Below are 24,557 nucleotides of genomic sequence, written 5' to 3'. Positions count from 1 at the left end.
AGTGCATGTGTGTGCGTGTGTGTGTGTGTGTGTGTGTGGCTTCACTGGATTTGTTTTTTCCTAAAGAATTCTTAAGTGGCCAATTTTCAGTGGTCAGTTCACACTTGAACACGCTGATACACGCTCAGCCTGCAGTACATCTTCTCTTAAAAGACAGACAATCAGACTGTGTAACTGTGTGTGTGTGTGTTTGTGTGTGTCTGTGTGTGTGTGTAATTTTCCATCCAGTCTTTGTGCCTCTTGGTAGCGGAAGAGTTCCAACTGAGCCTTAAACGTCCATCTGGCTCGCAATAGTACACCCATATCTGCTTGTGTGTGTACTACTGTGTGTGTGTGTGTGTGTGTGTATTTGGGTGTCTTGGGTGACTGATGGTTTTTTTCAGTTTTTACACAGGATTAAAAAATAATTTGATTTAATTTGATGTTCTCATTTCAGACTTAACTGGTGGCCATGCTTTCCAAACACTAAACTGCTGTGCTGCAGTTCAGCACCATGGACAGCATCCTCAGGCTGTTTGCACTTTTTTTAATATTAAAATAATTCTGATTGTGGATCCGGTTTCCTTAAAATGAACGTGGACAGTGTTAATGTAAATCCTCCAGTCTATATACAGTGTGGTCCATAAGTATTTGGACAGTAACACAATTAAAAAATATTATAATCTTTCTACAACAGCTCAGTGGATCTGAAATGAATCAGTCATGATGTGACTGAATTTCAGATCTTCGGCTTTAACTAAAAGATTTAACAAAAAATGCAGCCTTTTTTTTTACACAGGGTCAATACTACTAATACTAATACTTTCCCTCTGCTTTCTTTTATCTGAAAATACCAAGAATGACAAGAATAGACTGTTTATTAAAGTGTAATTTAACAACAATAAAAATCTGCATATGTGAAAAACATGAATTGCCTGTTTTAACAGCATTTACTGGGTTATAAAAAGATACTAACTATAAAAAATGGAAATGGAAACATCCCTGTCCAATACATGCATATATACATGTATATCTGCAATAATAGTTTTTTGTTTTGCAAATTCAGCAAGGTTTTTTCATTTGTTTCTGCATAACTTTGTCCACTGTGGTGTAGGATGAAATTTGAGTATATTTAACCATAAACTTTTTTTCTTTCACTATTAATATTATTGTACTATAGATAAAATGCCTTTTATTATGTTACCAAATGACTTTCTCAAGAGAAATCATCATAAACCCTTAAATGTTCCCTCAAGTATCCAATTCCCCTTAAATAATCCCTTAAATCCCTTAAAAGTGTTACGTAAGGTCCTTAAAATTATTTAAGGCATACAGAACCTCACCTTAGTACTCCAAAGACAGAGAATCTGACTGTTTTTGAAGATTTTAAAGGTTATCATATATTTAAATGAGAGTTATTAAGAGACTAAAGTTTCTCTTTATGAAATCACTGGCAAACTAGAACATAGACTTACAGCTTCTGATCGCACTGGGATTTTTTCCAACTGGGAGATTGTAATGGAAGTTGTTTTCCATATTATGGATAAAATGAAACTGTACCCCCATACTGTAATAAACTGCTGCAACTGATTTAAAACAGTAATGAATTATAACATATAATAATTGTAAAAAAAAATGCAAAAAAAAAACAGCAACAGTAATGCAATTGGCTAATCAATAACATTAAATAACTAATATTTATCAGCATAATACTTTCATAGTATTTTCTTCATGGGTATTGTGTATTTATTAATTTTGTATTTATGCTGTACTGATGATTTAACACTGTTGTAGTGTAAAAAAGGTTTTATTGGAGTTAAACAAGTCCATGTAGTGTTTAAGCAACTGCATGGAGAATTTGGGAAAAAATCCAACTACCAGCAGTAAACGTTCCCTAAGGTTTATTCAATTGTAGACTGTAAAAAATAAACTGTAAAATCTCAATAAAACCCAATAAATTTGAAGTGACTCTTTACACTCACTTTGGCACAATGATTCCAAATGGGCATGGACAACTCATCCAGGAGGTCACAAAAGAACCCAGAACAACATTTAAATACCTTAAATAATTTAGGTCTCACTCGCCTTCAGTTCAGGTCTGTGTTAATGATTCAATAATAAGATAGAAACTTGGTGAAAATAGTATCCAATGGAGATTTCCAAAATAAAAAACACTCCTGACCAAAAAGTACACATTTTCAGTCTCACATTTTCCAACAAACATCTGGATGATCCCCAGAAATTTGGTTAAATATTCTTTGGACTGATGTGACAAAAGTGGAACTTTTTAGAAGGTGTGTGTCCCTTTAAATCTGGTGTAAACTGACACATAATTTCAGAAAAAGAACAATATCATACTGAGTGTAAAACATGGTGGTGGTAGTATGATGGTCTGGGGCTGCTTTGCTGCTTCAGGATCTGGAAAACACAGGGAAACGGAGCGAAAGCGTGACACAGGTGTACTTGGTTTTTGCAGCAGGACAATGACCCAAAGCACACAAACAAGTCCACCTCTGAATGACTTTAAAAAAAGTGGTCCAGTCAAATTCTGCTTGAGATGCTGCTGATGGTCTTAAACAGGCTGTTCATGATCGAAAACTCTCCAGTGTGGCTGAATAAAAACAATTCTGTAAAAAACGTAGAGGAGGAGTAGAACAAACTATCTCCACTGAGGTTGCCAGTTATCAATAAAGCTTGATTGCAGTTGTTACAGCCAAGGGTGGCACAACCAAGCTATTAGGTTTAGGGAGCAAACACTTTTTTTTACACAGGGCTAGATTGGTTTGGATCATTTTTATCTGTTAAAAAAATAAATTCTTATATTTACTCAGGTTACCTTTGTCTGATATTAGATTTTGTTTGATAATTGGAAAAATGTCTGTATGACAAAAAAGGCAAAAACAATAGAACTCTGTAGGGGCAAATACTTTTTCACGCCACTGCATTCCTGTCAGTAACAGAGGCTGCTGTTTGTTGTTTTGATTAGGATGTAGCTGGATGAGTGAGGGGTCAGTCTGGGTTTCAGACTGTGTCTAACTGCTCTCTCTTTCCCCCGAGCTGAGTCGAATTCAGCTTCTGGAAAAATAATATCAATTCCCTGGAGCTGGCTGTGCGTGTGGCCGTGGGGCTGCTGTGTGAGTGTGTTTGTGTGTGTGTGTGTGTGTGTGTGTGATAGAGAGAAAGTAAGTGAGTGAGAGACAGACACAGTGAGAGTGAGAGAGAGAGAGAGAGAGAGAGAGAGAGAGAGAGCGCACTTGTTGGAATAGTAATAGGTTCATTGTGTGAGCGGAAGGGGGTACAGCATTTTTTCCTGCAGGAAGCTGTGCTCTGAATTCAGCCTGTGCTGAACATCTCTGACTCTGATTAACACATTCCGCTTAATTCAGCGTATTTATATCTTTTTAATGGCCGGAACTCATAAGAGACAGCATGTCAGTTCATACTGATGCAATACAACAGCAAATGGATAAATATTTCAGCATTTAATGGCTAACTAACTCCCTTTGATTTTTTTTTTGCTGACTCCACCCTCAGCTCAAATTTGAAAAATGCAAAAAAAAAAGGAGGGGTAGTTTAGAAGGGGCAACTTATGTATGGGTTAAGGGGTTGGCAGGATTAAAGCCAAATATTAAACAAATTCCTGGGGATCTTCAAGATATTACTATTTTAACCAACCTCTTTCTTATTATGGAATTATCAACACAGACCTTAAGTGAGAGGCAAGTGAGACCTTAAGTGAGAGGCAAGTGAGACCTGCAGTTCTTTAAATGTTGTCCTGGGTTCATTTGTGACCTCCTGGATGAGTTGCCCATGCCCTTTTATAATAATTTTAGTTGGCCAGACACTTCTGGGAAGGTTCACCAGTGTTCCATGTTTTCTCCATTTGGGAATGATAGCTCTCACTGTGGTCCACTGGAGTCCCAAAGCCTTAGAAATGACTTTATATCCTTTTTCAGATTGGCATATGTCAATGACTTTTTTATCTGTTAAAAAAAAAATATCTGGACATAAATTTTTTTTTGAGATATTTTAGCTGCTTCATGTTGCCAGACAGGTTCTATTTAAGTGATTTCTTCATTCTACAGGTCTTGTAGTAATCAGGCCTGGTTGTGGTTAGTAGTTAAATTGAACTTTGTGTGATTAATCACAGTCAGTTCAGCTACTTTTTTACACAGGGCTAGATTGGTTTGGATATTTATTTTTCCCTTAACAAATGAAATCATCATTTACTTCTTTTTATATTTACTTATGATATATTTGTTTGATATTAAAGTTAGTTTGATGATCTGAAAAATGTAAGTGAAAAAAAAATTCCAGACACTGTCTCTTCAAAAGGAGGTGTTGAATCAGATAAGTTTATTTGTTTCTGTGTGATAAAGTTAGGCTTGATTCAAGACTAATCATTGATCACTGATTAGAAGATTTGTGATTTATTCACCTGTTTAAAAGCCTGTGTCCATGGTGGTAAAATGCTAGAAGACTGCTAGAAACCATGAAGAAAATATATTAGTATACAAAGGCATAATGAGAAGGGTGGGGCATGCAGTGGCTCATTATTATTTAAAGGACCAGGGCTGTAACAATCTGATTTAAGTACAGTAGTGATGTAGTGAACTTGCCACAGCTCTGATACTGTATCTCTACTTTATCACTCTGTTTCAGAAATAACACATGCAGGTTGTCCTGAAACAGCGCTCCCTTTTTTCTTTTTTCTATAAATTCATTTTTTTTATTTAATTTTTTTTCCCCCAATTTACATGGCCAATTACCCAACCCACTCATTAAAACTCCCTCTATCACTAGTGATGCCCCAACACACCAGGAGGGTGAAGACTAGCACCTGCCTCCTCCGATACATGTGAAGTCAGCCACCACCTCTTTTCCAACTGCTGCTGATAGCATCGGTTCTGATACATTAGCTCACAGATGCCCTGTGCTGATCGACATCACCCTTTGTGTGAGCGATGTAGGGAAAGAGCGCCATCTACCCACCCCGAGAGATCAAGGCCAATTGTGCTCTCTCAGGGCTCCGGCAGCTGATGGCAAGCTACATAAACAGGATTCAGACCGGCGATATTCTGATCATAGTGGCATTGCTTTGCTCGCTGGACCACTTGGAGCCTAATGGGATGCTTTTTTTAAAGATCATTGTAAAATGTGTTACATTTCTGAGTTTAAATGGGAGTTTTAATTGCGAACAGCGCCCCCTTGTGTTTGCTCATATAAATATGAATCCCTAATCCCAGTATATTTCAACAATCATATGATATTGATAAGTGTCTCTCCATCTCTCTCAACAGACAGCAACTTCCTGCTGGGCAACGCTCAGGGTCACCGTGGTTACCCCATTGTGTACTGTTCAGATGGGTTCTGCGAGCTGACGGGCTTTGTGAGGACGGAGGTGATGCAGAAGAACTGCAGCTGCCGCTTCCTGTACGGCCCCGGCACCAGCGAGCACGTCGCCCAGGGCATGGAGAAAGCGCTGGAGGGCAAAGAGGAGTACCAGGCCGAGGTCCAGTTCTACAAGAAAAACGGTAAAAACTTCTTCCAAACAAGAATCATAAAATGTAATATCTGGATAAAAATGCCATGTCTACCATTTGCCGCCCTTAATGTTCCAATTTCCCTCTAATTTACTCAAACGACTACAGGACCCATTCAGACACTCGCCTCCTTTGTGCAGCAGACTCCCTAATGAGTATAGAGATCTGTTTCATCTTCTGTGACCTTGCTCAGGGCAGATGACGTAGTCTGTGTTTTTGTACAGTAGGAGGAACAGTCATGAACATTATCCACCACGTTTTGGAGTTAATGAGGGCTTTCCCAGAATAAAAGAACACAAAAGTAGATCACTTCTAATTGGCCCAGAGAAACGAGGCAACGCCAAAACAGATCTAATGAAACTAGTGAAGCTCTAGTGTACATATAAAGATGATTCTTCTGCAATGACTCTAGAAACCACTCATTGTAACAGATTGAAATTTCTTTTTTACTTTAGAATTGTGCTTCTGATCTTCTGACTGTAATAGCAGATAAATCTTAAACTTCAGACCCCAGTCAGGTCCCAAATTTTTTAATTCAAGTCTCGTGTTAAGACCCAAGTCTTAAACATAGTCCTAGTCAAGTCCCAAATCTTAAACTTCAAGTCCTAGTTACATCTAGAGTCTTAAACTTCAAGTCATAGATAAGTTCCAAATCTTCAACTTAGTCCTAGTTAAGTCTAAAGTCTTAAACTTAAAGTCCTCAGTCAAGTCCCAAGTCTTAAACTTCAAATCCTAGTTAAGTCTAAAATCTTAAACTTGAAGCTCTGAGTCAAGTCCCAAGTCTTAAATTTTAAGTCTCAAGTCAAGTCCAAAGTCATAAAGTTCAAGTCCTAGATAAGTTTCAACTCCTAAACTTTAAGTTCTAGATAAGTCCCAAGTCTTAAGCTTCCTACTAAATTCTAACGTCTTAAACTTGAAGTTCTGGGTCAAGTCCCAAGTCTTAAACTTCAAATCCCACTTCTTAAACTTTAAGTCCTAGTTAAGTCTAAAAACTTAAACATTAAGTCCTGAGTCAAGTCCCAAGTGTAAAATTTCAGTTTTCTGGACATATAGGGTCAGTTTCCCAGACACATAGAGTTAGTTTTAGCCAACATCTTATCACAGCTGGTTGGATTAGAGCTGCAGCAGCACCGGCAGCACCTCCCCAGAGCTTCATACCCTGCTACTTCATTTTATTTTAAATTTGAGACATGGAGGCAAAGGTTGGTAATTTATATATTAATGAGAAAATATATTTAAACTAATAAATGTATCTCCCCCTGGTCCTTCCAAATTAGGTCTAATTCTCATCATAGAATTTGTAAAAGAAAAAAAAACCCTAGGTATTTGCTAGGGAGTCAGTAGGTGGTTGCTATGCTGCTATAATGTTCCAATTGGTTGCTATGCTGTTGCTGTAAGTGCGGCTAAATTTGCTGGTGGGCATGAATTTAAAGTGCCCTATTTTACAGATCTTTAGGCGAGCTGTCACCCATGCGCTCTGCAGCTTGATTTAGTGTGTCAGTGTGTCTTTGCTATCATAACAACAGGAAAAGTGTGCCTCAAAAGCAGCTCAAAACATGCAAAAGGCATGAACTAATTCTCTTAATTAACCATGGTTGTGTTTTGGGTGTAACGTGCAAAAAACACCAATCAGTGTGTCACTTTCCTCACATTCTCTTAAAGATCCAGGTGCACTCTGACTTAGGCGGATTGCTATTTTAACGATTCAGCTACCTGCACATATCCAACAGTAGTTTCTAAGCATAGGAAACTGACCTGCTTGTTCACACTGTGAAGGTTGTGTTGATGTAGAATACTGTTGAGAATTAATCACCAAGATAGCAATGAACATCTGACTAGGTTCATTTCAAAATGGGATAATCAGAGTGTTGCAACTGTGTTTTCTGTTGCCAAGATAGCAATATGAATGAAATTGACCTGAACACACTTTCAGTTTCTGAATCAGTTTCTCTGATTTTGCTATTTATAGGTATATGTTTGAGTAAAATGAGCATTGTTTTATTCTATAAACTACAGACAACATTTCTCCCAAATTCCAAATAAAAATATTGTCATTTAAAGCATTTATTTGCAGAAGTTGAGAAATGACTGATATGACAAAAAAGATGCAGAGCTTTCAGACCTCAAATAATGCAAAGATTCATAAAATTCATATTCATGAAGTTTTAAGAGTTCAGAAATCAATATTTGGTGGAATACTCTGGTTTTTAATCACAGTTTTCATGCATCTTGTCAGGTCTTAGCCCTGTCTCGTGTCTCTGTGTGTCTTCCCCACGTGACCTGTGCTCCCCTGTGTCTCCCGTCTCAGTACTTTTCCACCTGTTTCTCATTTGTAGCTCCGCCCCTTCCCCAGGTGTTTCCTATTCTTGTGTGTTACCTGTTACTATAAATAGCACTCCTCTGCCACTTTGTCTCCGTCGGTCTTTGCACTGTCTCCTGTTGTTTGTCTCTTTCTCTGTGTTTCTTAGATTCTTAGTGTTTCCTTGTTCCTCGTAGCCGTTAGCTCTCTTCCCTTGTTATTTTGTTCCTAGTTTAGTAGTTATTCCCTGTTTAAGTTCTTAGCTCTGTTTAGTTCCCTGTGTTTTCCCTAGTTTATTCCCTTGCCCTGTTTAGTTTATCCTGCCTAGTTTTATAGTCTCCCCGTTTGTTTATCTTTAGTATCTCTTGTTTGTTTGTTAGTTTTAGCTCGCCTCTGTTTCTTGTTTTTCTTTGTTTCTTGTTTACTTGTTTATTTGTTTTTTATATATATGTATGTTTATTAAATTATTCGTTTCATCCCTACCTGCACTTGTGTCCGCCTCCACGTCTCCCTGCCTGGGTCATTCGTGACAGAAAGACCGACCGAAAATGGACACAGCAGGTTCTGCCTGGACTGGCACCAGAATGGCGATTCGTCGTGCTCCTTGCGGGACCCCGGCGCAGGACACCTCGAGGCCTCAAGGACGCCGCAGGCCTCGGGGTAGGCGTTCTAAGGGGCCCCGCCAGCCGGAAGAAGACCCCTTTTCCGGGGAGGATTTTCTTGGGGGGGCGATACGGGTTGGTGCTATGAGCCTCGGTGCCTCCGTGTACCCGAGGCTCAAGGAGCGGGATCCGTGGGACTTTCTCGGGTGCGCTCCCAGCAGCTCCGAGGACGAAGAGGAGCTCTACCCTGCACCAGCCCGCACTCCGTTGCCGTTCCCCCCAGGGGCGGTGCTCTACCCGGCTCTCGGCCGCACAGCTCCAGAGGCCGTTCCGACTCCCGTCCGTTCCCCTGTGGCCAAGGCTCTCTTCTCACCGGCGGTTCCAGTGCTAGCTTCCCCGGTGGCTAAGGCGTTAGCTTCCCCAGCGCCTCCAAAGCTAGCTCCTCCCGCGGCCAAGACACTCTCCTCTCCAGCGGCAAAGGCGCACTCTGGGACTTCCGCGGCGGCTGTGAAACTGCGCTCCGTGACTATCGCGGTGGCAGCCGAACCGCGCTCCGAGACTTCCGCGATGGCAGTCGAACCGCGCTCCGTGTTCCCCGCGGTTGCTGCCGAACCGCGCTACAGGACCTCCAACCCGGCGAGCCAGCCGCGAGCAGAGACTTTCCCCGCGCTTGACTCAGCCGGAGAGAGTAAAAATCCGGTCCGGGATTTTGCGGCAACCGCACTCTCAAGCCCTGCAGCTGCAGCGCTAGCTCCTCAGGTTGAGGAGCTGGCTTTCATGGCGGCTGCAGATCTGAATTCCGCCGCTGCAATCCAGCCTCTCTTTGGGACTATCTCCGCGGCCACTCAGCCGCGCTCTGGAACTCTCTCCGCGCCGGACTTTACCGGCGGCCCTGCGCTTTCTGCCTCTACAGTCTCTGCCGGCAAAGCTGCAGCTCCGTGTTTGTTCCACCCGCAGTCTCAAGCCCTGCTGCTGCTCCGCTGGATCTGCACACACCCAGCTCCGAAATTCTCTCTGCGGCCACGCCCATCTCCGAGGTGTCTTCGGCTGCTGAGCCACGCCCCCGGACTCCTGCCGTGTCTGCTGAAGCTGCTGAAGCCTCCGTCTCTGCTGAAGCTGTTCAAGTCTCCGTGTCTGCAGAAGCTGCTCCAGCCTCCGTGTCTGCAGAAGCTGCTCCAGCCTCCGTGTCTGCAGAAGCTGCTCCAGCCTCCGTGTCTGCAGAAGCTGCTCCAGCCTCCGTGTCTGCAGAAGCTGCTCCAGCCTCTGTGTCTGCAGAAGCTGCTCCAGCCTCCGTGTCTGCTGAAGCTGTTCAAGCCTCCGTGTCTGCTCCAGCTGTTCAAGCCTCCGTGTCTGCTCCAGCTGTTCAAGCCTCCCTGTCTGCTCCAGCTGTTCAAGCCTCCGTGTCTGCTCCAGTTGTTCAAGCCTCTGTGTCTGCTCCAGCTGTTCAAGCCTCTATGTCTGCTCCAGCTGTTCAAGCCTCAGCACCAGCTCCCGCTGCCAGAGTCGCCGCGCCGCCAGCACCAGCTCCCGCTGCCAGAGTCGCCGCGCCGCCAGCACCAGCTCCCGCTGCCAGAGTCGCCGCGCCGCCAGCACCAGCTCCCGCTGCCAGAGTCGCCGCGCCGCCAGCACCATCTCCCGCTGCCAGAGTCGCCGCGCCGCCAGCACCATCTCCCGCTGCCAGAGTCGCCGCGCCGCCAGCACCTGCTCCCGGAACTGTGTTTCGTCCCAGGTCCCATGTACCCAGGCAGGCACCGAGGTCCCCTGACTTTGTCCCCTGTACTGTGCCCAGGCTGGCTCCTTGGACTTCCCCTCAGACATTTGCCAGTCCTGGGCACCCACCCGTGTTTCTGGTCCCCATGTCTCTCCCTGTTTTGGTCCCTGTCTCTGTTTATGTCCCTGTACCCGTGTCTGTCTCTGTCTCTGTTCCCGTCCCAGTTACAGTGTTAGTTTCTGTCCCTGTTAATGTCCTCGTACCTGTTCCCATGTCCAGTCCCGTCCAGTCTCCTGTCCCATTTCATGTCCAGTCTCCTGTTCAGTCTCCGTCCACCGTCCAGTTCCCTGTCCAGCCTCCATCCCCTGTTCTGTCTCCGTCCACCGTCCAGTTCCCTGTCCAGGCTCCATCTCCTGTCCAGTTCCCTGTCCAGTCTCTGTCTCCTGTCCAGTTCCCCGTCCAGTCTCCGTCTCCTGTCCAGTTCCCCGTCCAGTCTCCGTCTCCTGTTCAGTTCCCCGTTCAGTCTCCCATCCAGTCTCTGTCCTCTGTCCTGTCTCCGTTTCAGTCCCCGGTTTCGTCTCTTGTTTTCCCCGGCCTCTCGCCACCGCCGGCCCCCGGGGTTCGTTTTTACGCGCCTCGGGAGCTGCGCGTTTAGGGGGAGGCTTCTGTCAGGTCTTAGCCCTGTCTCGTGTCTCTGTGTGTCTTCCCCACGTGACCTGTGCTCCCCTGTGTCTCCCGTCTCAGTACTTTTCCACCTGTTTCTCATTTGTAGCTCCGCCCCTTCCCCAGGTGTTTCCTATTCTTGTGTGTTACCTGTTACTATAAATAGCACTCCTCTGCCACTTTGTCTCCGTCGGTCTTTGCACTGTCTCCTGTTGTTTGTCTCTTTCTCTGTGTTTCTTAGATTCTTAGTGTTTCCTTGTTCCTCGTAGCCGTTAGCTCTCTTCCCTTGTTATTTTGTTCCTAGTTTAGTAGTTATTCCCTGTTTAAGTTCTTAGCTCTGTTTAGTTCCCTGTGTTTTCCCTAGTTTATTCCCTTGCCCTGTTTAGTTTATCCTGCCTAGTTTTATAGTCTCCCCGTTTGTTTATCTTTAGTATCTCTTGTTTGTTTGTTAGTTTTAGCTCGCCTCTGTTTCTTGTTTTTCTTTGTTTCTTGTTTACTTGTTTATTTGTTTTTTATATATATGTATGTTTATTAAATTATTCGTTTCATCCCTACCTGCACTTGTGTCCGCCTCCACGTCTCCCTGCCTGGGTCATTCGTGACACATCTTGGTATGTTCTCCTCCACCAGTCTTACACACTGCTTTTGGATAACTTTATGCAACTCCTGGTGCAAAAATTCAAGCAGTTCAGTTTGGTTTGATGGCTTGTGATCATCCATCTTCCTCTTGATTATATTCCAGAGTTTTTTTAATTTTGTAAAATCAAAGACAGCTTTATAGAAAAAGCTGTATATTCACAAGCACTATTGCTAATGGTATTTAAACGATGCAGGTACAAGGCGTTAAAATAGCAGATAGATAGCAATGATCATTGTAAGGTAGGTCCCAAAATGTGTCTTCTATAGATGTCTATTATTTTTTTTTTATTTATGGGTGTTTTTGCCTATTTCAGAGCTGCTATCTCAAAGAGTTTTATTATGTATTATATATTTTTCCTGTGTTTCTTATGTTGCAGGAACCTCGTTCTGGTGTCTGCTGGATATCGTGCCCATTAAGAACGAAAAGGGGGAGATGGTGCTCTTCCTGTTCTCCTTCAAAGACATCACAGACACACATGGCAAGGGCCACCACAGCAGCAGGAGAGACGGTACGCCGAGCCGCAGTCTCTCTACAGAACGATCGCTTCTTAGATTTGCCCCAGATTGCCTCTACAGTGAAACGGCTACAGTAGGAAAGCAGATATGTAAGCTGAGCTGTATTATACATGGAGCTGCCATTTTCTGCAGGCTCCTTACCTTTCAAGTACACGGTTGGGACCAGTTGGCTGAGCGTTCATTGAGAGATAAGAGTCTCTCGCTGCTTATAAATCGAGCTACTGGCAAATTAAAAGAGCCTGTTATGTTTTGTGGAATGAGTACCTTATTTTTCACACTATGAGGCGCACCAGATTATAAGGAGCACTATCAACAAATGTCTTTTTTGTGGTCTATTTTCATACATAAGGCTCATTGGATTATAAGGCGCATTTTATCCAACACTAGTAACTAGTAGTAGGAACAAGGGTGATGCCATGTTTTCGGTAACACTTTCTATGAATGTCATCTCTATAAGACTCTATAACCACATTCATAACATATTAGAATGCATTCCTAAGGCATTATAAACATGGCAATAAATATTTATAAAAATGCATAACCCATTATAACCATGTTTATTAAGCATTATAACTTGTGATCATAATACATTATAAGCTGTGTTTATAATATATATGTTAAAATAGTATGTAGCTATCGTTAATAATCTAGTCCCACAATAAAAAAAAGTCTGCCACTTTACTTAGAGCGCACAAAGACCTGTTATAATACATTATAATTGACAATAACTGATATTATTTTCACGACAAGAATACTTTTTGAGTGGTTATTATTTAGGGCGTGTTTATAAGTTTATTAGTCATAATACAATCTGTAAGCTGGGACTGAGTTTCTTGGTATCGATGTTTAACGTTATAAACACAGCTATTAATGATTTATAATCACAGTTCATGATGCATAGTAAACATGGCTATTTTTATTATAATTATACATTTTTACAAATATGTTTAGGCATGTTTATAATGCCTTATGAATGCATTATAATGTGTTACAAGTATGTTTATAGAGTCTTATAGAGATGACATTCATAGAAAGTGTTACCATGTTTTCTTTATAAATTCAGCAGGTCTGGCTGCTGGGTGGAGATGAGTTACCTGTAAAGCTAAGCTAAGTTAAGTAAACAAAAAAGTAAACTGTCATTCTTAAAAAAAAAAAAAACATTTCATTGAAATCAAATGAGAGCTGGATGTTAATCTGCACAGATTTCTCTCCTGAAAACGGTTTATTTGGGTGAGTAAAGCGCTTCCCTTTATTTACAGAAAGCTTCTGTATGTTTACACTAAGGCTGGAGCATTAGCGTTAGCATTAGCGGCTAATGCCACCCGATAGCACTACACTGAGGAACCCTGAGTGTTCTGGTAAACCAGGGTGATATTAGCTAGCTTTTCATCTCCCATAGCTTCTTTTAACACAGTAAACACACAGGCTACAGTCCGATATGCTCGCCTCTGAAGTGCGAAACAGCTAGCGCTTCATGTGGTTAGCAGCTAATGCTAACTAAACTGAAACTCCTGTATTAAGATGTACTTCAGCGGAGTGGCTTTACTGCTCCTTATACTGCGTGAACTGAATTATAAAGTGCACTGATGTTTTTTGGGAAGATTAAAGGATTTTAAGCCCGCCTTATAGTGCGAAAAATATAAAGTACACAGTAAAATCCCAGCTGTTAAATAAAGAGCTATAGGTCACTTAACTCCAGTTATTAGAATGAAAGCATGAAGTAAATAATATTTTTATAATATCTTTCCTCAAGCTGAGACAATCTTTCAAATGCCTGTATAGATATATATTTTTTATTTAGATTATATATTGTCCCATTTAGCGTACTACATTTTTTTGTACACAACTGACTTGTGGTGGAATTTGTGTTTAGAGTTTTCCTTTAATGCATGAACTCTGTGTGTGTGTGTGTGTAGAAGAGAAACGTCAGAGCAGGAAGAGTGGGAGCTCTCGGTTGAGTGAGGCCCGGCGGAGAGGGCGTACCGTGCTCTGCCACATCACCAGCCAGTTCTCCCGCGGTGGCAAGAACGATGTCAACCTGAGTGGGGTCAGTACACTATATACTATCTACTATATACTAGTGCATATTAAGCAATTCGAATATCATTGAAAAGTTACTTTATTTCAGTAATTCAGTGCAAAATGTGAAACTCGTGTATTATATAGATGTACTAAACACAGAGTGATCTGTTTTTATAGTTTATTTTTTTATGGTTGATGATTATGGCTCACAGACAAAAAAAAATCTGAAAATCACTGTCTTAGAAAATTAGAATATTATATAAAACTAATTGGAACTTTTGACAGTATGGGCAGTGTGCCAAGTCCTGCTGGAAAATGAAATCCGCATCTCCAAACCATCACTGATTGTAGAAACTTCACACTAGACCCCAAGCAGCTTGTGGGGAGTGGGGAGCTGTTCCCCACTCTTCCTCCAGACTCTGGTCCCTTGAATTCCAAATGAAATGTGAAATTTACTGATGATCAGTGATGGTTTAGATGGAGAGACATGTCATCTGCTGGTGTTGATCCATTGTGTTCTATCAAGTCTAAAGTCAGTGCAGTGTTTCCCCAGAAAATCTTACAGCACTTCATGCTTCCCTCTGCTGACAACCTTTATGGAGAAGCAGATTTCATTTTCCAGCAGGACTTGGCACATTGTACCATACTGCCAAAAGTATTCTATTTTTGTGAGATACTGATTTTTGGGTTTTTATTGGCTGTAAGCCATAATCATCAACAATAAAATAAAAAAATCACATAAAATAGATCACCATGTGTGCAATACATCTATATTTTATATGACTTTCATATTTTAAATTGAATTATTGAAAAAAACACAATGGCTGTAAAACAAACAGCAACAAAGCGCTAGCAAGGACTATAAATAAAAAGTCAAAGAAACAAACAAATGAATAAAGAAACAAATAATCTAAAGGTAACAAACCAATAGTGATGTCAAACTCAAACTCAGATTTAAACTGAATCGATTAATATAAACCACAGTGTTTTAATTCTCTGCTTTAAACTCCATATTATAATGAAAAAATCCATGTGACTGTCCCACAGCTTTGGTACTCACCTAAGAAAGTGCAAGCAACTGATCTGAGATCAGAACATTTCATCCCCAAATGTTTCTAGATGGTTAAAAATCTGATCTCTGATCTCAGAACTGTGTTTGTTGTCAACATGACACAGGACAACACTGATACACTTTAAAAGATTGTATAAATAAGGATTGTAAGTGTTCATTTGTAGAGAAAAATCACACACATTGCACTGATTTATTATTTATTTATAGCTATTGATAATTTTTCAAACCATTAGCATTTGTGAAATGAAAGGATCTGGAAAAAGCTAACTGGGATCATTTTCAACTTGAAGACAAAAAGGTCATGAACCTGATTTCCCATGAAGATAGATCTCACTGTGGTGGATGATGATTTTGAACGTCTCAAATCTTTTTTCGAATCAATTGGTTCCTTTGATTCAATCTCCTAAAAGCCCAAAACAAGGTACAACTGTGGGTCTAACACAAAAACATAAAAACAGCATAACAGAGATCAAAACTGTTTAACACAGAACAAAGGAAAACTTGAGGTATATATACATAGGCATAGACAAGGATCACCTGGGGAAGATAACAAGGGGGAATGGGTTACAATACAATAGAATACAGGGCCATGTGCTTAAAGAGCATATGACGAACAATGCAAACTGAGAAGGGAAGATAAGCAATGACACAAGACGCAAACAGAAAGAACCAAAACTAAGAAGAAACATGACAAACATGTGCTGAGGTAAAACACTGTTTATGTCACTATCTTAAACTAGTCGTCAGTGCACATTCTGAGAACGCCAACATTCAACTTGCTTTTATGTATTTTTATTTGTGTTGTTGTTGAGTGCCAGATTGCTGGAATAAGTTAGAACAGAGCCTGGTGAAAGCATGATTAACACAAGCACCCGTCCATTTCGAGTAAGAAGGGGATTAAACTGAGCTTTTTCTGTAAGAGGATAATAAAACTTGACATTCTGTGTAGGAATTAGCACTGTTAGCATTGTTAGCACACTTTATGCTATTAGTCAGTCTTTGAAGTTTCTGTAACCCTATGCCATCTTCAGTTTGCAATTTTCGAGAAAGCACAAGCACTGCGAACATAAAATATATATTTATGGATATCAAAAGTATCAGTTTTTTGTCTTTTTGTCGTTTACACTGTCTGAGAACTTTCCAATCTGGGCACAGTTCTCCTTGTCTTGTTCTGTATCCAGTCATTTAGCAGATGTTCTTTCTGAAATAAGGCCGGCGTTTAATTTGCGTATCTCATCGTTTGCTGAGGCAATTTTGTTTAAGTGCCGGGCTGAAGGGCAGAACAGCTGCGTGACTCAGGGTCACATGTTAAAGTGTACGATTGCTAATAATTGTCTCACAGCAGCCAACACACAAAGCCTTCAAACAGTATTCATATCAGTTTAAATTTTTTCACATTTTCTCACATTTCACCCACAAAATTTAATGTATTTAAATGGGGTATTGTGTGATAGACCAACACAAAGTAGCAAGTAATTGGGAAGTAAAAATAAATTTATGCATACAGTAGTTTTCAATATTTTAATAAATAAATACATCTGTAAAGTGTGGCATGCTTTGCATACAGCTCCCCTAAACAAAATGCAGTGTAATGGATTGTTCGCCACATTAGAGGGTTTTCCTACATGAACTGCCCTTTTAAGGTCATGCCAAACCCATCTTCATAGGATTCAGGTCAGGCCACTCCAAAGTCTTCACTTTGTTTATTTTTCAGCCATTCAGAGGTGGACCTACTGGTGTATTTTGGGTCATTGTCCTGCTGCAGAGCCCAAGTTTGTTTCAGCTTGAGATCATGAACCAATGACCGGACATTCTTCTTCAGGATTTTTTGGTAGACTGTTTATTTCATGGTTCTATTTATCACAGCAAGGTCCTGAAGCAGCAAAACAGCCCAAAAACATCAAACTACCACCACCATGTTTTACTGTAGATGTGATGATTTCCTTTTTTCTGAAATACAGTGCTAGTTTTATGCCAGATGTAATGGAACACCTACCTTCCAAAAGTTCCAACTTTTGTCTTGTCTGTCCACAGAGTATTTTTCCTTCCCGTAAGTCTTAGCAATCGTCAAGATGTTTTCTAGTAAAGTTGATATGAGCCTTTTGGTTATTTTTAATCAGCAGTGGTTTTCATCTTGGCACTCTACCAGATGAATGCAGACAATTTTTGCCCAGTCTCTTTGTTAAGGTGTAGTCATGACCACCGACCTTAGTGAGGCAAGCGAGGTCTTGGGTACTCTGATACCCCTAAACAAAATCCAATGTAACCGATTGAATTCAGAAATCACCTAATTAGTAAATAGAGTCTACATTTATCTAATTTATTCTCAGTAAAACTACTGTACAGCTGTCCTGTGAAGTCCTCAGAGATTCATCATCAGCATCAGCATCATAAAACCAAAGAAACACACCAGCCAGGTCAGTGATAAAGTAGTAGAATTACTATAGATCGGAATAAATACAAACATCACCCAAACAACCTCCCTTCATTAAACATTACAGGTTCATCATCAGAATCGCGTGTCGTGTTAATGCTAACAGGCTTCAGATATATTAATGAAGCTGTTTAACTCAGATTCCTCAGCAGAGGATGAGGCAGAGGATGTCCCTTTGTGCATCCAAATGTTGAGTTGTCTTTGAGGTTGATTCAGTGGCAGCTGTTGGCAGGAGACAAGTCCCAGTTGCCATGACGTTGTGGGAGGGGGCCAATAGCAGGCTGGCGTTTTTGGCCAAAGCTAAGAGTCCTCCAACAGCCTGTAATACATCCGCTGCCATTTTGTATCATGATGACTGCAATGTTAGAGTTCAGCTCCTGGACGGCTCTGTTTTCGTACAAATGCTTCCAGTATAAGATTACTGGAGGCCATTATTCACACTGTGAAGCTGAGGCTGGTAACATTTTGCCTGCTTTAAAGCAATTAGAGTATTAACACATTAAAAGCAATATAAGGTGGAACAGGAAATGTTATAGCTCCCTTTCTTGCACCCTGCGCAAGATGCATTGTGATGATCATTGCTATCTTACACCCCACCAACAGTCTATTTTCAGGCCTTACGTCTGCGCCGTTAAAATAGCAATGACGTTTAGAGGTGGTCTGGAAATGAGATGTGTGCAAGTCAGACATGTATAAATTAATAGAGACCCTGACTAGAGTAAAAGTATGAATACTCTGTCAAAAAAGTGACTTTTGAGTAGAAGTTAAAGTGTTCTTTAAGCATCACACTTAAGTAGAAGTACTAAAGTATTCAACATTTTTTGTACTTTATTGCAAGTAGTTTATTTAAAAAAAAATTACTCAAATACTAGAAGTAAAAGCCTTCTGTTGTGTAGTTATTACAGAAAGAATGCAGAAGTTTAAATATCATATTGTTTAAATTATTTTAAATGTTTATGCTACAGGATACTCAAAATTCCTTTGACTGTAACAACAGCACAAGAACATGAATAATAATAATAATAATAATAATAATAATAATAATAATAATAATAATAATTAACTTTATTTATACAGCACCTTTTATACATAATAATTCAGCTCAAAGTGCTTTACATAGAGAGAAAGAGAGTAAGTAAAAAAATATATATATATATATTTTCTTTGGATATTTTATCTATTTGTTTTTTTTTTTTTACTTTTGATGGAGGGGTGTGTGCAAAGTGTGTTGGGTTATTCATGGTGTTTTAATTTTGTGTCTATATGTACCTGTTATTTTGTAAAAAAAAAAACAATAAAAATATATATATATTAAAATATATATATATATAATAAAATATAATGCTCAAAAACAGATAAATGAAAATTATGACAGAATAAAAAAACAGTCAAAACCAGACAGCTAAAATAAGATCTAATTAAAACGCTATTAAATAAAAATAAAATAATAATAGGCTAAAACATAAAATCAGAAGCAAGTAACAAAACAGTTATAATATATAAATAATAAGAAGGGTCCAAATGAATGCTAGAAAATTAAGAATGAGGTCTAATTAAAAGCTAATGTAAAAAGATATGTTTTTAGCTTTTTCTTTAAAATAGTAACAGAGGTTGCTTGACAAATATTTATGTAATAATAATATGAATAATAAGAATTGTACAATAATACAAGATTGTACAAGAGTACATTTACATAAAGTCTTAAATTAACTCTATAAACAAATTTACCCAAAAGAGAAGCTAAACAGTAAGAATATTTGAACAAATCCAGCATATAAAGTCACTAGTTGGTTTATCACTACTGTAAAATCAACTAAAGCTGTCAAAGACCAAGTGATTAGAGCAGCTTCATCAAACCCGGTGACAGAGATGCAGAGCAGCTAATGTGATTTAGTGATAACGTGGGTCTGGAATCATTTCTAACATTTTTTATAATTTTAATGAGCAGGGAGGATTCTGGGATCAGAGGTTTAGGGGTGTTGAGCAAACATTGGATCAAATCAGACACAAAATGTATGATGTATAAAGGAGAGGTGTGTTACTTTTTAAACATCTTTTTAGCAGATTGGAAGATAAAATTTCATTTTATAATATTTCCATTTAAAAAACTACCCCCTAAAGCTTAGTTCTTAGATCTAATTTAAATTCTGAAAGTGAAAAGCATCTGCTTACACTGAGCAATGAAATAACATTTATTTTTTTACCTATTTTCTTTTTTTATGTTTTTCTTCATAGTCTGAATGACTTTAGTATTAACCTACAAGCTAGAAAATTAAGAAATTAATTCAGTGGACACCTTCTGGCTGCACACAGTCCTTTCCACGTTTCCTTACCATTTTCAACAGACATTTCATCTTCGAACACATTTCCACCGGACTCAGACCAGCAGGACAGAATGTGACCTTTTGACCCTGGAAGTGTTTGTGAAGCGTGAAGGTGTTATTGCAACATGCTCCTCTGACCTTAACCAGCCTTCAGGCACCACACCCCAGTGCTTTATCGGGGGCATCCTGTTCCTCTGGACCCCGGAGCCATTGGGCTCATTCCAGCCCAGCACACCTGCTCCCTCCCCGGGCAAGGCCCGCATCACCTCCCCCTCGTCTGGACGCCGCCGCGGCCTCGCTTCCGTTTCCACCTGCAAACAGATGGAGCTGTTTACACCCCGTCTGCCACCCACTCGCTCTCGTACACCATGCCACATGCCTTCATCCTAAACTGTGAAAAGCCACAACACAAGATGCACGCTTGTTTATATGTCAGAAATTGCTATAAACAAACAAAAACATGCTAATGGCAGGCTAATGAGATGCATAACAGCGAGGCTGGATTTTCTGGATCAAACAGGGGACTAGAGAAAAACGAAAGTGGGCATAATGTTCTATTTATTTTTTGTATTTCCATATGCTTCTATGAGCCATTTGGATGGCTCCCTAATTGTAACATCAAAAAAAAAAAAAAAAAAAAAAAGAAAACCTGCATAGGGTAGAACCACCCTGGCACCATCCTTCACCTTTCAACTCCCATCAGAGCCCCACCCACTAGATCATTTAAAAAAAAAAAACATGACATTTTGATCATTTTGGCTAAGAACCTCAGACAGTACACAGCAGGATTAGCCACCAGACTTTGTCTGAGGGAGGGATCTATATCACTGTCTGTGGCAAGTCAGCAGATGAAGGAGATGCATCTTTTGAACATGTAAAATAGACAGGCTTATATACATTAGGAGAATTACACACAGCAGAAAACAATCCTAGATTTCCGGCAATGACGAGAGAGAGAGCGCGCGGATTGGTAGAGTCCGGGCATGTGTTAGAGACAGGTGCATTCTGGGGGTTGGAGTCCTGATGTGATCCTGATGTAATCTATTGACAAAAATGGACTACACAGTCGGTATTAGGCAGGGCACCCAATAACGTGCATGGTAAATAATGTTTTGTATTTTAAATATGTAATTGTCCCTGGCATGCGTAGAATGGGACAGTTGTAACAGTGGATTAACTGTATTTTAATCAATTTTGCAACCTATACATATTTCATTAAACCACTTAAATACATTGTTTCAGCAGTTGGCACATTAAAGTTTATAATATAGAAATCTGGCTATTCCAGGATAAACATTTCTTAAATTACTTGAAAAATCACAGAAAGTATTACAACCGTCCCTGGTCGCCCCTAGAGATTCATAACATCACATGTCTAACTATGTATCTAAAACAGTTCTAAATAGTTCTTAATATCAACATTCACAAAATATTGCCCAGCCCTGTTCCAGAGAAGTGTGATGCAATCTTGTGAGGCGCCAGATAAGCGTACATTTTTACCTTGTCTTAGGGTTCTTCTCTCATGGTTCCACACCATGTGCTGCCCTTGAAAATTTCTAATTTAGATTTGTATATAGCAACAGAAGTTGCCACAAATCTCTAGTGATCTGTGTCCAACCTTCGTTTGATGAAGCCATTGTTTACAGTGGCAGGGAGGAACTCCCTCAGGCCATAAAACCTTAAGAGGAACCAAGACTCTGAAGGGGATCCCATTCTCCTCTTGTGGACACCAGCTAGAACAACAGATAAATAACAGTGAACTAAAAGATAAAACAGTCATAGGACTCATTATGGAAAAAAATTAAGTCCGGAAAACCTTTAATGACTTTATTATGAACATTACAAACACTATTCCTTCAGCGCTGCATAACAAGAGTTTATTTAAAGGAAGTTTAAAAGGGTTCATTCAAGAAGGTCAAGACGGTGGCAGATCAGCAGCCTGTGAATTTCAATTCATTTCCTTTGCTAAAGTTTTTCAAAGGCTAGTCAGCAGGACCCTGTGCTCTCTGACCGTATGCTAATCACTAAGAGTTTATGAATATGTATTATATACTAGGAGATGCTCTATTTGTTATTATGTCTGTTTTGTACATTGTAGAGTTAACTTAGCAAAGTGGGATATATTTTTGCAAACTCTAGTGAATTGCTAAAATTGCTGTCACTAAAAAAAAAAAAAAAAACTTGTATCTCCAAGGAGCAGAAAATCCTTATTAACCATTCTTTAAATAGAAGTCAGTATAAAAAGATTTGGTCCAACTTTATAATAAAGTGTCTCTAATAACTGTGTAGTTACACATTAACATTCTATGTAATAACAGTGTAACTACTGGTAAAATTTGCATTGTTACAGATTAATTACAGTCATACAGGTTATGTAAATATGCATGTGTATCAACGCATCAGTATCTAATATATATTCACAAACTCTTAGTGATTAGAATACGGTCAGAGAGCAAAGGGTGCTGCTGAATAGCCTTTGAAGAACCTCGAATACATAGAAGTTCAAAGGCTGCTGATCTGCCAACATCTTGACCTTTCTTGACGTGAACCTTCTAAACTTAAAAAAACTCTTATTTTGCTCTGCCAACAGTTTATTTTCACACCTTGCTTGATGTTTAGTTAGCAGCAGGATTGGTCTTGAAATGGTTCAGGTAGATTTCTGGCGTATTGCTATCTTGGCAATGGAGAACACTTGTGCACCATTGACTGAAAACAACCTATGCTTGTTGCTATTGTGGCAGTGAATTGTCAACACAGGCACATCCTCAATGCTTCAGTACCTGTTATGTACACATGGACACACAGCAGTGCACAAACCCATAGTGCATACCTGTTGGCAGCTATGCAAACTAAGAAGCTGATGTTGGACATGTCCAAGTAGCTGCGCCCCTAAAATAGCAATGCACCAATACACCATGCTCTAAAAGGGAATATGAGGCAAGTCACACGCTGATTGGTTGATTGGTTTATTGCATGTCAGGCCCAAAACACACCCATGATTAATTCAACATACGTTTTAAGCTGTGCAAGTGTACTTTTCCCGTCGATACGATAGCAAAGACACACTGACACGCTAATAGATCGCTAAAATAGGGCTTGCACTGTATAGTCATACCATACCTGTAATGATTTAGATATCTGCCTTGCTGTTTTATGTCAACGAGCGAAAAACACTTTGGGGAAAAAGGAGAGTTTTTTTTTTTTTTTTTAAGCGAAGACACATAGAACTTGTAACTGTATACAAGTACCAGGACTTGACCTTGTATAAAAAATTCTGTGTGGGTATATGTGTGTAACGACAGAGAGAGAGAGAGGGAGAGAGAGAGAAAGAGAAAGAGAGATAGAGCTTAGTTCATAGAAAGCAGACAGAAATGAGGGAGTGGGGACGGCAGGAAAGCTAGAGAGAGAGACAGAGAGACAGACAGGGAGACAGAGAGAATGTGTAATGTGTGAAAGCAGGCCATAAAACTGAAATGAGCTGCCAGCACCAGCCTTACCCACAGCTTTAGTCAGGAGGGATTCAGGGAGGTGGGGGAGGTGGAGGTGGGGGTTGGGGGTGGCAGTGAAGCTTTTGGGGAATGAATCTTTTTTTTTTTCATCCACCAGCCTGGCTGAGCACAGGATGGATGGATGGTGGAGAAAGTAAAGGTAATAGAGCGCTCTGTCACTGCTTTGTGTGCTGCGGGGGATGACGGAGGAGGACGGAGGGGTGGAAGTAACTGCCCGCCAGGCTAAGAGGAAGAGACAGGAATAGCTTTTCTGTTGGGGAGGGGTTAGCCTTGATTTGGGCTGCTGCGTTTCTGATAGGCATGCCTACGTTCGCCTTGTAGTAATCTGTATTCGAAATGAGATCATTGTATGGCGCAGGAAAACACCAGCGCGAGATTTTCCTATTTTCCTTTATGTTCTTTTCCTGTGATTTGCACAGTTGGTTTCTGTGAATAGATAACTATACTTGTATAGTATGGCATAACGTTAAAGATTGAACGTTTACTAAATATCTTAAAGGAAAAACCTGGTGTGTAATGGACTTAGGGTTTAGAGAAACAAAATAACAAGTAAGAAATTTAGTTAAAAAGCCCACTTCTGTTCACCCTCAGCATGCTGAAATACAGAGCTTTTAGCCAATGCTCCCTACAGGTGTACAGTGCTAGTGATAGGAAGAGAGCGATGCCCATGCAATCAACTATCAATCAATTAACCAGCTCAAAGTAATAAAAGTACAGACCCTTTGTTTCCCTCACACTTTAAATGAGCTCTGGCACCCAACACCCTGTCATTGGATTTTGATTTGACCCACCTCAGTTACCCACCGCTGCTAATTGGCAGCACCCTGCTCATACTGTCTGGCCATTACTATTTGACCTTTGTGAAAGACTATCAGATCACACCTGACCAGATCTCCTGCATCCAGCATGTCGACAGGAAGAGTCCACCCTTCAGTGGACATACAGTTCTTGCCAGGTCTTCACATGTGGCGTAGTTACAGGATAATTATTAGTAGTCTTAAGGTTTTAGTTTCTCCCACCATTTTTTGACCAAGACAGCAAGTCTTTCTGATGAATCAAGAGCCACGGTATCCAGGGTAATGTCAGCATACCACCAAGAAGGACAAACCACATCCAACAGGATTAACTGTGGACGCAAGAGGAAGCTGTCTGACAGGGATGTTTGGGTGCTAACCCGGATTATATCCAAAAAACATAAAACCACGGCTGCCCAAATCACGGCAGAATTTAATGTGCACCTCAAC

General features: G+C 40.3%; 1 protein-coding gene across 2 annotated transcripts in view; it reads left to right on the top strand.

Annotated features, from left to right (window-relative positions):
• Positions 1-24,557, top strand: part of kcnh4b (potassium voltage-gated channel, subfamily H (eag-related), member 4b) — a 120,885-nt gene that overhangs the window by 40,991 nt on the left and 55,337 nt on the right. For both annotated transcript variants that reach the window (XM_049464782.1, XM_022685436.2), the window contains exons 2-4: positions 5,280-5,513; positions 11,814-11,945; positions 13,869-13,999. In XM_049464782.1, coding sequence (XP_049320739.1) covers positions 5,280-5,513; positions 11,814-11,945; positions 13,869-13,999 — 497 coding nt within the window. The remainder of the gene's footprint in view (positions 1-5,279; positions 5,514-11,813; positions 11,946-13,868; positions 14,000-24,557) is intronic.

The sequence above is a fragment of the Astyanax mexicanus genome, chromosome 15, assembly GCF_023375975.1.
Source record: "Astyanax mexicanus isolate ESR-SI-001 chromosome 15, AstMex3_surface, whole genome shotgun sequence".
Classification (NCBI taxonomy): Eukaryota; Metazoa; Chordata; class Actinopteri; order Characiformes; family Acestrorhamphidae; genus Astyanax; species Astyanax mexicanus.
The sequence above is the reverse complement of the archived record's forward strand: the minus strand, read 5'-3'. Positions and strand labels throughout refer to the sequence as shown.